Source organism: Mytilus galloprovincialis, chromosome 1 (genome assembly GCF_965363235.1).
Source record: "Mytilus galloprovincialis chromosome 1, xbMytGall1.hap1.1, whole genome shotgun sequence".
Classification (NCBI taxonomy): Eukaryota; Metazoa; Mollusca; class Bivalvia; order Mytilida; family Mytilidae; genus Mytilus; species Mytilus galloprovincialis.
Genome location: NC_134838.1, coordinates 83,400,440 through 83,416,983, shown reverse-complemented (window position 1 = coordinate 83,416,983; position 16,544 = coordinate 83,400,440). Strand labels below are relative to the sequence as shown.

General features: G+C 30.9%; 1 protein-coding gene across 3 annotated transcripts in view; it reads left to right on the top strand.

The window, feature by feature from the left end:
* LOC143042252 (prostaglandin reductase 1-like) overlaps nt 1-16,544 on the top strand; it is a 17,457-nt gene extending 913 nt beyond the window's left edge. For all 3 annotated transcript variants that reach the window (XM_076214524.1, XM_076214531.1, XM_076214517.1), the window contains exons 2-10: nt 1,082-1,226; nt 6,237-6,282; nt 7,166-7,225; nt 7,858-8,016; nt 10,768-10,885; nt 12,154-12,306; nt 13,529-13,634; nt 15,525-15,646; nt 15,954-16,544. In XM_076214524.1, coding sequence (XP_076070639.1) covers nt 1,121-1,226; nt 6,237-6,282; nt 7,166-7,225; nt 7,858-8,016; nt 10,768-10,885; nt 12,154-12,306; nt 13,529-13,634; nt 15,525-15,646; nt 15,954-16,064 — 981 coding nt within the window. In that variant the 5' untranslated portion in view covers nt 1,082-1,120 and the 3' untranslated portion in view covers nt 16,065-16,544. The remainder of the gene's footprint in view (nt 1-1,081; nt 1,227-6,236; nt 6,283-7,165; nt 7,226-7,857; nt 8,017-10,767; nt 10,886-12,153; nt 12,307-13,528; nt 13,635-15,524; nt 15,647-15,953) is intronic.

Below are 16,544 nucleotides of genomic sequence, written 5' to 3'. Positions count from 1 at the left end.
GGGGAAAAAATGAAGATGAATAACATTTCCTATTACAATGTAACGGATACAAGCTAGTCACAGGCACTCGGTTAGCAGATTAAAATTTTGTTAATCAATGTTTTTTATACTTTTTTTTTAATATTTCCTGTCTATTTGTATTACTTTATTAACGTATTTGAGTAATACAAATAGACACGAAATACTAAAAAAAATATCAAAGACATTGATTAACAAAATTTTAATCTGCTAACCTAGTCCCTGTGATACAAGTCAAACAGTCAAATTTATCGGCACCCATCGAAAAAGTCACAATCGGCACCTGGTTAAATCAGCATCTTGTCAAATCCACACCTATTTAAAGTCAATTCGGCTTTATATTTGATATGGTAATAAGTATATATATAAATTACTTGAATTATTAGAGTAATTTATATATATATATATACTTATACTAATAATGTATAAATGATCTTTCTATTTCTGATTATTATGGGGTTTTTCTATTCAATTACATTAAGTAAGTAAGTAAATTTTATTTAGAGTCGGCATATTACATGTATTATATATATACATAATAACAGACAAAACATGAGCTCTGGTGAGCTCTAAGTTAACCGACTAATTGTAATTGATTACAAGACATCATTTACAAGACTTTGTATAGTAACTATACAAATCCTTGTTGATCAAAAACTTTTATCAATTACATAATTAACATGTTAAACTTTGTTGTTTTAACTCTATACAGGCAGTTATTAATGTCTTTTTTCAATATTGTGAAAAGACAATACTGCTTACACTCTAAACAGTTCTTTTCCTCCTTTGGACTTGTTTTTGCCAAGAGAAGCCAATCAAAATGGTACGGAATTGCTCGTAAAATTATTAAAGTTTACACAGAACACAAAGTTCTGACAATAATTTATTGTATAATTCGTTCCACTGTGTATTGCTGTGCAAGAGTGCTAACACATGATGGCAGAATAATTTTAACAACAAACATGACAAAACCATTGTATTTTAATTTATTTATTTTGATAGTTTACTTCCATGTAAAGTTTTGTTGCTATAGGACCTTCTACAAAGTTAATTAATATTGTAGGAAAGTACTTAGCTAAGAAAGACAGTCTGATTATACACAATGGTAAAAGCAAAAGTATGGAAAATAAAGGCAATGTTTCATGGGGAACCAAAGGAAGATGATCTAGAACTAGTGGAAGAAGATTTGCCGGATTTAAAGGAAGGAGGCAAGATTATATTTGTAGATCTTGTTTTTACATATTCGTTATATTTTAAATAGGACAAACTGTGGGGATAAATAAACTGAAAGTTTAAACTGAAACAAAATGAGGAAAAAGCCATGAAAGCCTAAAATACCATTTTACAGAATTTAATGATGCCACATCCAGTTAAAAGGTTATTTTCTGTATTATTAGCATTTTGTTCATTTAATGTGGTACAATATAAAAAAGAAGATGTGGTATGATTGCCAATGAGACAACTTTCCACAAGAGACCAAGTGACACAGAAATTATTAACAACTATAGGTCACTGTACAGCCTTCAACAATGAGCAAAGCCAATACTGCATAGTCAGCTTTAAAAGGCCCTGAAATAACAATGTACAAATGTAAAACAATTCAAACGAGAAAACTAACGGCCTAAGTGTTGGATATACATGAGTTGTGTTGATGACACCTAAAGATCCTCAATTATAGTTTAGTGTTGTTTGATTTATTTGTTTAACTTCTTTGAAAGCCTATGTAAACTCCTTAGTTAGATTAAATGTTATGTGGTGAGACACTATAAATACTTCAAATAAAAGCTAGCACCTCTATCATCGGCTCTATGACCTCTCTCAGTGTTTATGAGTATGAACAGAACTATTTTTTTGACACATGTTCTAATTTTGCTTCCTACCAGTACTCCTTTCCTCTACATCTGCACCCCATAAAAAGCCATGACATTGCTTGTTTGTTCCCTCTGAAAATATTTTACTGCTGCATTTCCACCTCATGAATATGGATGAAATATTTTCCCATGGATGTTAGTAATCATCAATCAATCAATTTATCCTGAATCCTTCTTATATAGCGAACATTCCCCTGGCCAACTCAAGACAGGTAGCAGGAATTACCTGGTAGCCTTGTGTTCCATTGTAAAAAAAACAAGTAGAATCAACTGGGCAGAAAGATTTTGGAGGGTAAGCATCTAAACCTCCTCCAATTATTCCCTATCAAATTTGTTGCTCTGTAGTTTTATAGATCTTAATTAAAAGACAATCCTTAGATACAGATAAAAGAATGATTATTTCTATACATGCTATATTGAAACTGTAATTATAAAATTTGATATCATGATCTTTGTATCATATAATATATTATGGTACTTGTGTTCCTGTAAATCTATCATTAGTAAGTTGGTTATTGTAAACTGCTGATCATTAAAAATGTGATAAATTTCATAATCATTGTGTTTTTGTGTTATTGATGTTAAAGACCAAACAGCCTATTGTTTATGCGCATCAACTAATGCAACTTGGTAGTGACATTAAAGCTCTGGCTGACGTTGTTTCTAGCAATGAAATAACGTAAAATTATAATGTCCTATTTCGTGTTTTTTATGGACTCCAACATGGTGTATGCTTACAAATATGTTTTCCAAGAAAAGAGGAATTAAGCATTGCGCTGTTATCTAATGGAAATTTAACATAAATGGACACAAAAGATACTACACTATTTTTTTAACCTTCGTACTTATAAAAATAATAAAATATAAATTTTGAGGTAAGACCTTTTGCATTTGCGCTGATCTGCATTTAATTTTTTTTTATTCTTTCACTTAGATTTTGTCTTTCATTTGCGCCATAATTAAATATAAATTTTGAACTAGACTTTTGCATTTGCGCCGATCTGCATTTCATTTTTTTTTTTATTCTTTCACTTAGATTTTGTCTTTCATTTGCGATGGTGTACAGGTAAATTAGATAGGTGAAAATTATTTTTATGCCCTATTTATTATGTCCCATTTTTGGGCATTATGTTCTGGTCTGTGCGTCCGTTCGTTCATCCGTCTGTCCTGCTTCAGGTTAAAATTTTTGTTTATAGTTTTTGGTCAAGGTAGTTTTTGATGAAGTTGAAGTCCTATTAACTTGAAATTTAGTACACATGTTCCTTATGATATGATCCTTCTAAATTTAATGTCAATATTTCAAACAAACATGTGGATATTTCAAATGAAATAATGTCGATCTGGCAATGAAGTTAAAATTTATTTGTACTGCTGATTTAACAAAAATTATGACAAAGTTTCACTGTCGTTTATCATCATTTGTTTCATTTCAAATTGTCTTAGGAAGAAATGATAAAGATTTCGCCTGATCTCACTGAAGCTTAAAGCTTATTTCCTAATGTATGTAGAGCAACACTTCGGTTATCTTGCTTACTTTATTTGTATATTTTGTATAATTATATTGGGACAACGTCCAATTCAATTTAAATATCGTATATACAGGTTTACATACCTATATGACGATGTCAATCTTAATTACAAAGCTTGAATAAACATTTATACATACAAAGCAAGGAAAAAAACCAAAGTTTTACCATACATGTAGTAGGAAATTAGCTGTAAGGCAAAACATATTAATAAAATTAATACTTAGCGAATCAGTGTTTAAAACTAAATTGTTGTAAATTTAACTTATGACAATATAAACAATTGCTCCAAGAATAATATCCAACATAATATTTCTCCATTTCATTGAGCTACAATGACCGGAAAGATTGAAAACAAATTTCGAATTTCTATGCCAGCAACAACCTTGTCTTTGTTTTAATTTCCAAAATTAGCAATTTAGATTCATAATATTTTTATCCTGTTGGAAAAATCTTACTTTGTAGTTTTCAACTGCAAATTATTTCTAAATTAATTTTTGAAGTAAAAACTTTTTATATTTTATATTTACTGTCACGTTTATTCAAAACATGTGAGGTCGTTATACCAGGGATTGTATTTTATGATAGATGTTTAACGTTTTAGAACCCAAAACTTTAATTCATATATTATACCTATAATTTTAATTTTAATTTCCTTATATCTTAAATATTCAGAAATAATGAAACTAAATGGAATAACTGCTATACATGTAAGTTCTTCTTAGTCAGGAAACGTGATGGTATAAAGAAGTACGTCAATGCTTATGTCTGTTCGTCTGTCAACAGTAGCAAATAAGTGCGTAAGGACAAACTTCTGAAATTGACGCGGAAAAAAAACCCACACATCTAGTCTAATATAGTCAAATAGTCTGTGAGTTAGCCAGTGCCATCTTTCATTTCTTTTTTTTCAAATAATTTTGCTAATGAGGGGCAGAGGACAAAAACAGACTTTCCTAACAAAAGCGGCATGAAAGGTTATTTCAAACAATTTTACATTCCGACAGATGGTGCTTATGAAGGTTAATATTGTGCGGTAACAACATCATAAGATCTGAGATTGATACATGCAATTTATTTCTTGTAAAACTGGATAATAAAGTAAGTGAATAAAGTTGTTATTCTTGGAAATTAAAATGTGGGTTTAAAACGTTCAGTTTCCGATTGTTTTCTAATAATAGTGCGCCAGCAAGGAAAGTTTGTACTATGACATTACATTTGATGTTCCGAAGAATCTTCAAAACGAACAGGAAAAAACATGAAAATTACTCATAACTTTTTTGAAAGGTCAGTGACATACACTTTTTAGCTCATCACTTTGCGTCCGTCATGGTTAACTTTTACAAAAATCTTCTCCTCTGAAACTACTTGGCCAAATTAAACCAAACTTGGCCACAATCATCATTAGGGAATCTAGTTTAAAAAATGTGTCCGATGATCCGGCCAACCATCCAAGATGGCCACCATGGCTAAAAAAAGAACATAGGGGTGAAATGCCGTTTTTGGCTTATAACTAAAAAACCAAAGCATTTAGAGAAAATCTGACAGGGTAAAATTGTTTATCAGGTCAAGATCTATCTGCCCTGAAATTTTCAGATGAATCAGACAACCCATTGTTGGGTTGCTGCCCCTGAATTGGTAATTTTAAGGAAATTTTGCTGTTTTTGGTTATTATCTTGAATATTATTATAGATTTAGATAAACTGTAAACAGCAATAATGTTCAGCAAAGTAAGATTTACAAATAAGTCAACATGACTGAAATGGTCAGTTGACCCTTTTAGGAGTTATTGCCCTTTATAGTCAATTTTTAATCATTTTTCGTAAATCTTAGTAATCTTTTACAGAAATCTTCTCCTCTGAAACTACTGGGCCAGTTTAAACCAAACTTGGCCACAGTCATCATTGGGTATCTAATTTAAAAAATGTGTCTGGTGACCCGGCCAACCAACCAAGATGGCAGCCATGGCTAAAAATAGAACATTGGGGTAAAATGCAGTTTTTGGCTTATAACTCAAAAACCAAAGCATTTAGAGAAAATTTGACAGGGTTATTATCTATTTGCCCTGAAATTTTCAGATGGATCGGACAACCGGTTGTTGGGTTGCTGTCCCTGAATTGGTAATTTTAAGGAAATTTTGCTGTTTTTGGTTATTATCTTGAATATATATTATTATAGATAGAGATAAACTGTAAACAGCAATAATGTCCAGCAAAGTAAGATTTACAAATAAGTCAACATGACTGAAATGGTCAGTTGACCCCTTTAGGAGTTATGTCCTTTATAGTCAATATTTAACAATTTTCATAAAATTTGTCAATTTTTACCAACATTTTCCACTGAAACTTTACTGGGCCAAGTTCATTATAGATACAGATAATTGTAAGCAGCAAGAATGTTCAGTAAAGTAAGATGTACATACACATCACCATCACCAAAACACAATTTTGTCATGAATCCATCTGCGTCCTTTGTTTAATATTCACATAGACCAAGGTGAGCGACACAGGCTCTTTAGAGCCTCTAGTTTTTACTTCATTTTGAAGAGTACACATGGCACTTTCCTTCTTGAATTTGTTTTGAAGAAATCACAAGTAGATATTTCTTAATACTGAAAACATTTTTATTTTTAGGTTTTATTTTTGGCGGGAATGAAATAAATCATATTTTCAACCCCCAATTTTTTTCATCATATTTTGTTCCTAAATCATGAAATACGTTCACAAAATTGTAAGGAAAAATCACTGGTAGAACTGAATAGGCTGTTTGGTCTTTAAGATGTAATTTTGATCAATCTTGCCTAATCTTATTATTTTCTTTTCAGAAATGTTAATAGAAGCACTTTATTTGTCAGTGGATCCATACATGAGGTACTTCAGAGTGTTATATTATTTCATAAAATATATCTTAACGCAATATTCACATCTTGGTATAGAAGAGGAAATGAATTTTGTCCCAACTCAATTTTCTGTCCACTTTTACATTTCATGTTACACTAAAACTGACACATCAAGGCAAATAAATCACTTTATAAAAGACATATACAAGAAAGGACGGATACAATCTAAACAGTGAATCAAAAATTTGATAGACATCACTTTGATTTTTATGGAAAGATGAAAGAACAGGAGTAAGTTTTGTCTTTAATCAGCATCTTTATTTATCCATTTTTTCAGCATCTTTATTTATCCATTTTTTCAGCATGATACATGTTATATGTACAAATGATGTAGTCATATTTTTTTCTATCTTGTAGTTATTTTTTACCCTGTGGAAGACTCTGCTTACATTTTAATATGGCATTTTGCAGGGTCTGCTTAGTGTTATCTGTTTCTTCAGCAGGGTAAAAAAATAATGCTGAAAAAAACAAATGGACAAATAAAGATGCCCAAAACTCAGATACATATGTTGTAAGTCTTTTAAGTGGAATGTAGTAAAAAAGAGACAGAAAATGCCCAGGGAACATTCAAAGTCAACAAGTCAAAGAGGAACAGACGAGGAAATGGAAGAAAATGCAAAACAATGAAAAGAAACCACAAGTAAATAAAACTCTACATAGAAAACTAAAGACTGAACAACACATAGCCATCAAAACTTGAGGTTAATATTGGGAGAAGACTATATAAGTTTGATTAACTTATGTCTCATCCATTTTGCAAATTTTAGCCAATAAAATATGTTTTAACTATACTACAATTTATTCTATAAGAAAAATCTTACTTTATTGTTATTATAGCATTTGTATGATTTCAGACCGTTTGTATCAGATAGAGCTAAAGTTGGAGATACAATGATTGGTGAGCAGATTGCCAGGTATGTTTAGAAGTATCAAATAAATGATTAATATCTAAAGTTAATATAAGCTAGCCCTGACTCCTGAGACAACTTTTCTAAAAAAGAAAAATAACTAAGACGGTTTAAAGGATGACTATAAAAATCTAATGATCATTAATCAATCAAAACAATTAAGCAACCAACACTTTCCAAGAAGCCAGTAAAAATCACTACAAATCAATCACTGATAATTCAGTTACTAACAAAATCCAGCTGGTATCAGTATAGCAGAAGCCAATCAGAGCAATGCAGAGTGTTGAAACATCTATATTACAAACACAAATGATACATAATATATATATGAATAATATGGGAGATAACATTTCTGAATTCTGTGAATGATCTAGATGCAGAATTATTATTTACTGTCACAAGACATATAAAATTTCAAGATTCAGATTTCAAGGAGTAAGTTAGGTAATCACCATGTTTGGATGGAAAATTGTAAATATTTAAAAATTGTTGCCATTAACACTATTTTAAGAATGATTCATTCTAACATTTGGTCAAATGTCCTAATACTTATGATATTAATATTTAAGTGAATGAAAAGGGCATATTTCTATAAGTATGGTATTTGATAACAGCATTATTTCTCTTAATTTTTCCAGAGTGATAGAAAGTAAAAACAGTCAGCATCCAGTTGGCACAATAGTAAGGACCCATGCAGGATGGAGAACACATACAGTCACTTCAAAACTGACACGTCATATGCCTGAGCTTGGAGATCTTCCATTGTCCACAGCTCTTGGTGTTGTAGGAATGCCAGGGTAAGATTTATGCTAGAACTTTGATAATTATGCCCCACCTACGATAGTAGAGGGGCATTATGTTTTCTGGTCTGTGCCTCCATTCGTCCATCCGTCCGTCCGTCCATCTGTGCCTCCGTTTGTCCGTCCGCTTCAGGTTAAAGTTTTTGGTCAAGGTAGTTTTTGAAGAAGTTGAAGTCCAAACTTAGTACACTTGTTCCCCATGATATTATCTTTCTAATTTTAATGCCAAATTATAGTTTTGACCCCAATTTCATGGTCCACTGAACATAGAAAATGATAGTGCGAAGTTCAGGTTAAAGTTTTTGGTCAAGGTAGTTTTTGATGAAGTTAAAGTTACATCAACTTGAAACTTAGTACACATGTTCCCTATGATATGATCTTTCTAATTTTAATTCCAAAGTAAAGTTTTGACCCCAATTTCACGGTCCACTGAACATAGAAAATGATAGTGCGAGTGGGGCATTTGTGTACTATGGACACATTCTTGTTTTTTTGATGTTATTGGTAGTCCTTCATCAGCAGTATGTCAATAACTACATAGTCTTCTTGTTCCCTGCCTTACTGAACCTTCAATGGTATAATTTTTCATGAATGCTCAGTATGATAAAGCAGTTTGAAGGACAAATCCAGAAATATTGAAGTCATTATTGCTGTCCTAAATATCTGTTTTGAAATTAAGCAGATCTTCTTGTCTTTGTATAACCTTTACTTTCTTCAAGTCCAATAGGATTTTTCAGATGTAAAAATGAGTGAACTGTTCAGAACGTATAGAAATAATATTCCTCCAAAAAACAAATTTCTCCTTTATACAATTATTGACTTTTGATAAGGTTGATACACTGATTTATCAACCCCAGGGATATGACATTCACCCAGGCCAATGGTCAAGTGTGAATGTTATATATCTGGCATTGATAAATCGTATCTACTGAAATCAAAACTTAACAATTGTTTTATTATATGACTTTTTATCCTTCTCCAATTTTCCAGTATTTGCTCAAGATATTTCAAAACTGCTCCCTGTTTTTATATCAAATATATCATATGCTTTTGCAGTTGCTAAGTTAAAATGAATATTCAATAAAGTAAACTAAAAACAAAAACACAAACACAAAAAAAATAACAAAAGAGAAAAAAAATCCATTGAAAACAAGAAGAAAAAGAGAAAAAAAACTGTGAATTTACTTGACATCCTGAACATATGTCATTGACGTTGCCTTGGAATATCTATATTTAGGTACATGGCACTGTTCCAACTCTTATATTAATCACTTGGATTTTTGTCGCAGTGAATTTAATGTTTTATCCATGAGGATTTCCTTTGCTTTTAGCCAATGAGAAAACAGAAAATTATATAATAATTGCATTTGTTCTATTTTTTTTTAAATCTAAATTTGTCGCAAATAGGCAGTTGACCTATATTTTTTAGCTGTATTTTGTTCAGAACCATCAAAGAAAAACCTAACATCCTAATATATCTAATAATCTTAGTGTGTATTCACCTGAAGCATAGATGTAATACCCATAGATGAAGCTCAGCCCTGACTTCAAAGGTTCTATATGAGTTGTAATGGCTTTCACGCTTATCTGATAATGACATGAACCAGTTGGTCATTGAGATGAAGATTGACAATCAAGACAATAGAAAACTGACAATTAAAAGCTACTAAGCAACTAAATATGCTAAATATCAGATAGAAACAAAATCAAAATATATATTTTATATTGACTTGATTATAAAAAATAATATTCGTTTAGATAAAACAATATTACAAATTATTCCTGAAGAAACTAATAAATGTGAATATTTTTCTTTTTTTAGGTAGAACTTCTGTTTTCATCATGTTTAAATTTTATATCAATTTAACTTTATCTTAACAATGTATGCTTCCTATTATTTATAAACAAGTTAATTGAAAATATAATTATTAGAACACATTGAACAAATTGAAAATATGTATGCTCCAAAAATTATTTTGTATGTTTTGTTATTTCAGTAAATTCTTAAAACTCTTTAATTATAAATACATATTTCATAAACATCATGAATGAAATTATTATAATTTTTGTAATTAGCCATAAAATATATAAAATACATCTATGATTTAGTACTACTAACTTATTCTTAAAAATATAAAAAGGATTTAAAAAAAGACAATTTCTCTTTTAAAACTGTAGAAAACTTGATGAAAAAGGTAAATAATGTACTTTCTTATTATTTTTTCCCAAATTTCGACACAGTTCGACACCTTAATGCAGCATATCAAAGAAAAGGTGTATTTAAGAAGTTCAACAACGTGCTATTCCCAGTTTCAGGAACTAACAGGAACACAGTTTTTATAAAATATAAAGATACAAGCCTAAAAAATACATTTTTGAATTTAGTTCGATATTTCCCTTGTAAAACGCGCAATTTTTGATCGATTTCATCCATTTTTTAACCATTTTATTCCTCTTACCAGTGCTAAAAAAAAAGACATAAATAAACAACAGAAGGGATATAACTCGAGAGATATTTAAGTAAATCTATTCTGCTGTACTAAGTGAGTCACTGTCAAATGAGATCAACAGATAAGAGATTTGGCTGGAGTTACTTGATTGAGGACAATACACATAAAACATCAAAGATGGTCAATTTGGTCATGGTACTTTTTATCTAACAATAGAGAACAGTGGGGAACTTTTGGCGAACTTTATCTATGGGTATTACATCTATGCCTGAAGTAATGAAAACAATGATGTTTACAGGATGGCTGGATATTTTGGTTTTCTTGAATTGTGTAAACCAACAGAGGGAGAAACAGTTCTAGTTAACACTGCTTCTGGTGCAGTAGGCAGTGTGGTTGGACAGATTGCTAAGATAAAGGTAGGTTTACATATTTAGTTAAAAAAAAGACTAGATCTGCATACATACATGTATGTTAAGTTTGTTAACACATGGCTGAAATTTCAGTAGCCCCTAATAGGAGTTATTCCCTTAGAATATGAATTTTTCTTCCCAAGATTTCCATATTATGTAAAAAATATAACAGATAGAGAGAAACTAAAAATGATAAGAAGAACAAGATCAACAGTAAAAAGATAAGTCACGAATTGTATTTTAATCTTTAATGTTGAAGAGTGGTTATTGTTAAAAATTCACATAAATTCAGTTTATCAACACAGCCTCTATAGTCTCTTGTTTTCCACCCCAGTGGGTGAAAGATGGTATTAACTGCTGTTCAATACGCTTCTTTTGCCCTACTTCCTGCCCTTTCAGTTATGTTATCATGTCAGAGCTGTTCAATACGTTTCTTTTTCCCTACTACCTGCCCTTTCAGTTATGTTATCATGTCAGAGCTGTTCAATACGTTTCTTTTGCCCTACTACCTGCCCTTTCAGTTATGTTATCATGTCAGAGCTGTTCAATACGTTTCTTTTGCCCTACTACCTGCCCTTTCAGTTATGTTATCATGTCAGAGCTGTTCAATACGTTTCTTTTGCCCTACTACCTGCCCTTTCAGTTATGTTATCATGTCAGAGCTGTTCAATACGTTTCTTTTGCCCTACTACCTGCCCTTTCAGTTATGTTATCATGTCAGAGCTGTTCAATACGTTTCTTTTGCCCTACTACCTGCCCTTTCAGTTATGTTATCATGTCAGAGCTGTTCAATACGTTTCTTTTGCCCTACTACCTGCCCTTTCAGTTATGTTATCATGTCAGAGCTGTTGCACAGACCTACTTGATTTCTATTGTAACTTAATTTAAATATACATTTGTATCTAATTGATATAAGAATAAAAAGATGTGGTCTGATTGCTTATTAGACTACTATATGCTATAGTTAAAAGGAAGAGGATGTAAGAAGTTATAAGAACTGCACAGCCTTCAACAATGAGAAAAAAAAAACTGTATTGTATAGTCAGCTATTTAAGGCTCTACCATGAAAAATATGAAACTTTTAAGAATCAACTGATTTGTTTTAGTGTATTACACTCAAATGATCTTTTAAACTTTACATCAATTAGTTGCTATTAGATAATCCATGTGTATCTAGAAGAGTGAAATTAACTTTGTTTGATATCTATTATTTTGCTCTTGTATTATATTTTACATCTCTATTTATATAGTTGGTTTATTATTTTTCTCTGTAGAAATGTAAAGTGATAGGTTTTGCAGGGACAGAGGAGAAATGTCAGTGGTTAAGGGAGCTAGGATTTGATTATGCTTACAATTATAAAACAGTCAAGTTACACGAGGCATTAAAAGAAGCTGCACCAGAAGGAATAGATTGTTATTTTGATAATGTAAGTGTTAATCAAGACTTTTAAAATAAAAAAGTGTATACTATTGAGCAAATTAGAAGTCGGGATTTGCAATACTATAGTTTGATTGTCTTGTTTCAGTTTACATGCAGTTTGGCTGCTTCCATGTCTTACATCTAATTTTATTTATATTTAAAACCAACACCATACAACCCTTGTGATTATGTATTTAATGATAAAACTTATATCATAGGTTTATATCAGCAATGTCTTTGACGCTTTCTAAATAAGTGCTTATCAAAAAAAATTCATGATTTATGCCTCTTGAAAATATAAATTACAATGAAAATCATTTTGCATTTGCTCTAAAGCCTTCATTCCACTAGTTATATAAGATATTAATAACAAGTTTACCAAAAAATGATTTTTATGGCCCCGCAACAAGTTGTCGATGCCATATAGTTTTACCTTGTCCGAAATTCCGAAATTCCTTAATTCTGTAATTCCGAAATTCCATAATTCCGCATTCCGTCATTCCGCAACAAACCATTATACGGAGTTTTTTTCTAAATGCCTTAGGATATTAGGCTGATTTTTGGTATGTGAGTTAACCCTGATGAGTTATAGATCAAGTTTAAGTATCGTTCCGCTCCACTAATTTTTGCCAAAATTACTGGTTTGGACTTTGATAAATTGTTGAAAATCACAGTTATACAGACTTTTTTCTAAACTCTTTCAGATATTGGGCTGATTTTTGGTATGTGAGTTAACCAAGATGATTTACAGATCAAGTTTAAGTTTTGTTCCACTGAGCTAATTTTTGCTGAAATTACAGGCTATGGACTTTGATAAATTGTTGAAAATCACAGTTATACAGACTTTTTTTCTAAACGCTTTCAGATATTGGGCTGATTTTTGGTATGTGAGTTACTTATAATGAGTTACAGATCAAGTTTAAGTTTCTTTCCGCTCCGCTAATTTTTGCAAAAATTAAGGGTTTACAACTTTGAAAATTGTTGAAATTCACAGTTATACAGACTTTTTTTCTATACAAATCCAGATTTTGAGATGATTTTTGATATGTGAGACTACCATCATGTTTGTGTCCACATGTTTTATTGAAATTGCAGAATTTTCATTTTTTTGAGACAGGGCCATTCATGTCACTTTGACACATCTAGTTTTAGTTATTGCCCTTGTTGCTTGGATGTATAAAATATGTGCAACGGCAGACATTGAAACTCTATTCTTTTATTTTTACTAGGTAGGAGGAGAGTTTACAACGACAGTCCTGGAACACATGAACACATTTGGGAGAATTTCAGTATGTGGTACCATCTCAGGCTATAATTCAACAGAACAACCAAAAGGTCAGTATATATGTAGGACTCTAAAGTGATGGGGACGCTAAAGTATGATGGTCACGCTAAAGTGCGATGGTCTACGCTAAAGTACAATGGTTCTATACGCTAAAAGGCGATGGTCCGCGAAATTATAGATGTAATAAACGTTATATGGATTATGACGTGAACAGTCGTTTATAAGAAAAGAAAATGAACATGCATGCCGAAAAATATATGTAGAATATTTGATTAATGTTAAACAAAACGTCTATGCCTTACTTAATTCAAACCTGACCGTGCTGTGTGGGTCCCCGTTAAAATATTGTCGATTTTATTAAAAATTAAAGTCAGTAAAATAAAGGTTCATGTTTTCATGCGTAAATCATAAATTGTCTGCTAAAACACTTTTTTGTACATTGTAGGAAAATACAACCTGTATTTGTACTCGCTGCGAAAAAGGAGAAAGCTCAGAGAACATTGCATTTTCTCTCATTTAAATTAAGATTTAAACAAATAAATGTTACACAATGAACAAATTTTGTATTTGTAAGTTACGATGACGACTTTAAGGGAGATGTTCACATAAGGGATAGACTACATGTGAACTGCAAGCTGCGCTAATTATCAAAATATTTGATACGCCTGAATTTAAAAAAAATCATACATAGGATATATAGATTCTTGTCAACTCTAAATTACCATTTTAATAATTATCTTGTGGTCAGTCTATTAAGTTCAGAAACAATCACTTAAACCTACCGGTACATTATCATTGAAAGCCTACATGTAAGTATGTTATAAATAAAACCTTAGCATACTACCTTTTGCAAAAAGACAACTTATTAACATCCGTGATATTTAACGTTTTATGCGCTTTAAATTACCCTTTGGTCCATCGCACTTTAAATAGCGTGAGACTCTATCGTACTTTAGCAAACAAACAACCATCGCATTTTAGCGTGATACACCATTGTACTTTAGCGTAGACCATCCGCTTTAACGTGACCATCCCACTTTAGAGTACCATTGCACTTTAGAGTCCTACATATATAACATTGGAAAAAGAAGGATATGGGACCCGGATGATGCAACATGAAAAATAATTAAGTGTAGTTGCCTGATTATTAGAACAAATTCTAGATATAATTGCTTGTTTCACACCTCAGTATTAACAATAGAAAATAATAAGCACAAACTGGCACCTGATGGTAAGATATAAAGACATCCCTTATTTAAGAGTTAGTTGTTGATAGTAACTATTATATTTATTTTTTAAAGTAAAATTTCCAGAGGGATAAATAGATTTGTATTTTAGGGGGTAATATAAAAATGAAAAGATGTGGTATGATTGCCAATGAGTCAACTCTTTATCAGGTACCTGATGAATGATGTGCAAGTACTATTTTTTGTTGCCCAATGAAAGCAGTTATATTCATAAAACCTACAAACAAACTGAAAATTAAAGGAAATCCATAATTGATTGGTAGCAAAACTTTGAAAGAAAAGGGGAGTTGAATAGGGAAGGTAACAACAGTAGATTACATCAAATTGAATAACTTTCAAACCTAATTTATATCTTATATGATGGAAAATAGAATAACCTTGAGACTTTATTTCATAAATAGAATTAACACTATTTATGAGGTGCATCCTCCTCATAGCTTCAGTGTAAAAAAGAAAAATATGGAGCTATAAGTTTGAAAGGAGATGAGGTGATATTAATGCAAATAAGATAAGGACCTTGTCTGGATAATCCAACATGTTCCATTAAAATACTTCCTGTATTCCAGTCCAATCAGAAACATGATTGTATTTTTCCCAATTTAGTTACCATAGTTTTGTTCAAATGGGAACTTTTTCAGAATGGACTTTCATATTAGTATGTTCATATTTTTATCTTTATTTATCATTTTGTAGGAATTTCACCATTTCCAACTATCCTCTTCAAACAGTTGTCTGTGCAGGGTTTTATTATTTCTGGTAAATGGTTGGACAGATACCCTGAAGGAGAAAAACAAATGGCACAATGGATTAAAGAGGTAATTACTTTTCTTTTAAATATTTTTTCTTTTTACAAAAAATGATTTTTCATATAAATTTTAAAGCTTTTATAGCTTTTCAATCAAAAATAAAACTACAGTAGGGATGTAAAATTTTTTCACATATGTTACATAGGTTGTCATCATGATTTTTAAGAAACTGTGGCATTCTGTCAAACATTGTTAACATTTATCACTCACCAAGCATAGGTTTTATTCAATATTTTCTGTTCATACTTTGTTTTACCTTTTATTTCAAAAGCCATTAAAAGATATATATATATATATACTATGTGATACTTTTCAGGGTAAAATAAAGTACAGAGAGACCGTAACAGAGGGTATAGGGAATATGTATACAGCATTCCAGGGACTATTTAAAGGAACAAATATTGGGAAAGCTATAATCAAATGTTAAAATATACATCATTTATTATATTTCAGATATAAAACTTCAGCTTTGAAAAATGTTGGCATCATGTTGCTATCATAATTTGTTCTCTTGAATAATGAAAAAAGAAAATTAAGTAATATGACCAAAAAATAATGAAAGGCTCGGTAACAGATAATCTTGATGCTTTTAAAGTATTTATAACAAAATTGTTTAAGTTTTACTGGAATAGGTAATGAGTTCAATTAACTTGAGAAATAAAAGTTTACTTTAGCAGACATTTTACAATTATGTCTAGGATAAGGAAGGTAAATTAAAATGAATGTGCCATTTTAAGCTCAAGTAAAGTACACAGATGTTGGTCTTATATTTAGCAAATTAAACATATCACTGCTTGAGACTTACAGCAAATTTAATGTATTATGAGTATATTGTATTGTATTAAAGCTTCAAAACATATAAAGTACTTGTTATAAGATTAAGTTTAATTAAAATATTCTTACTTTT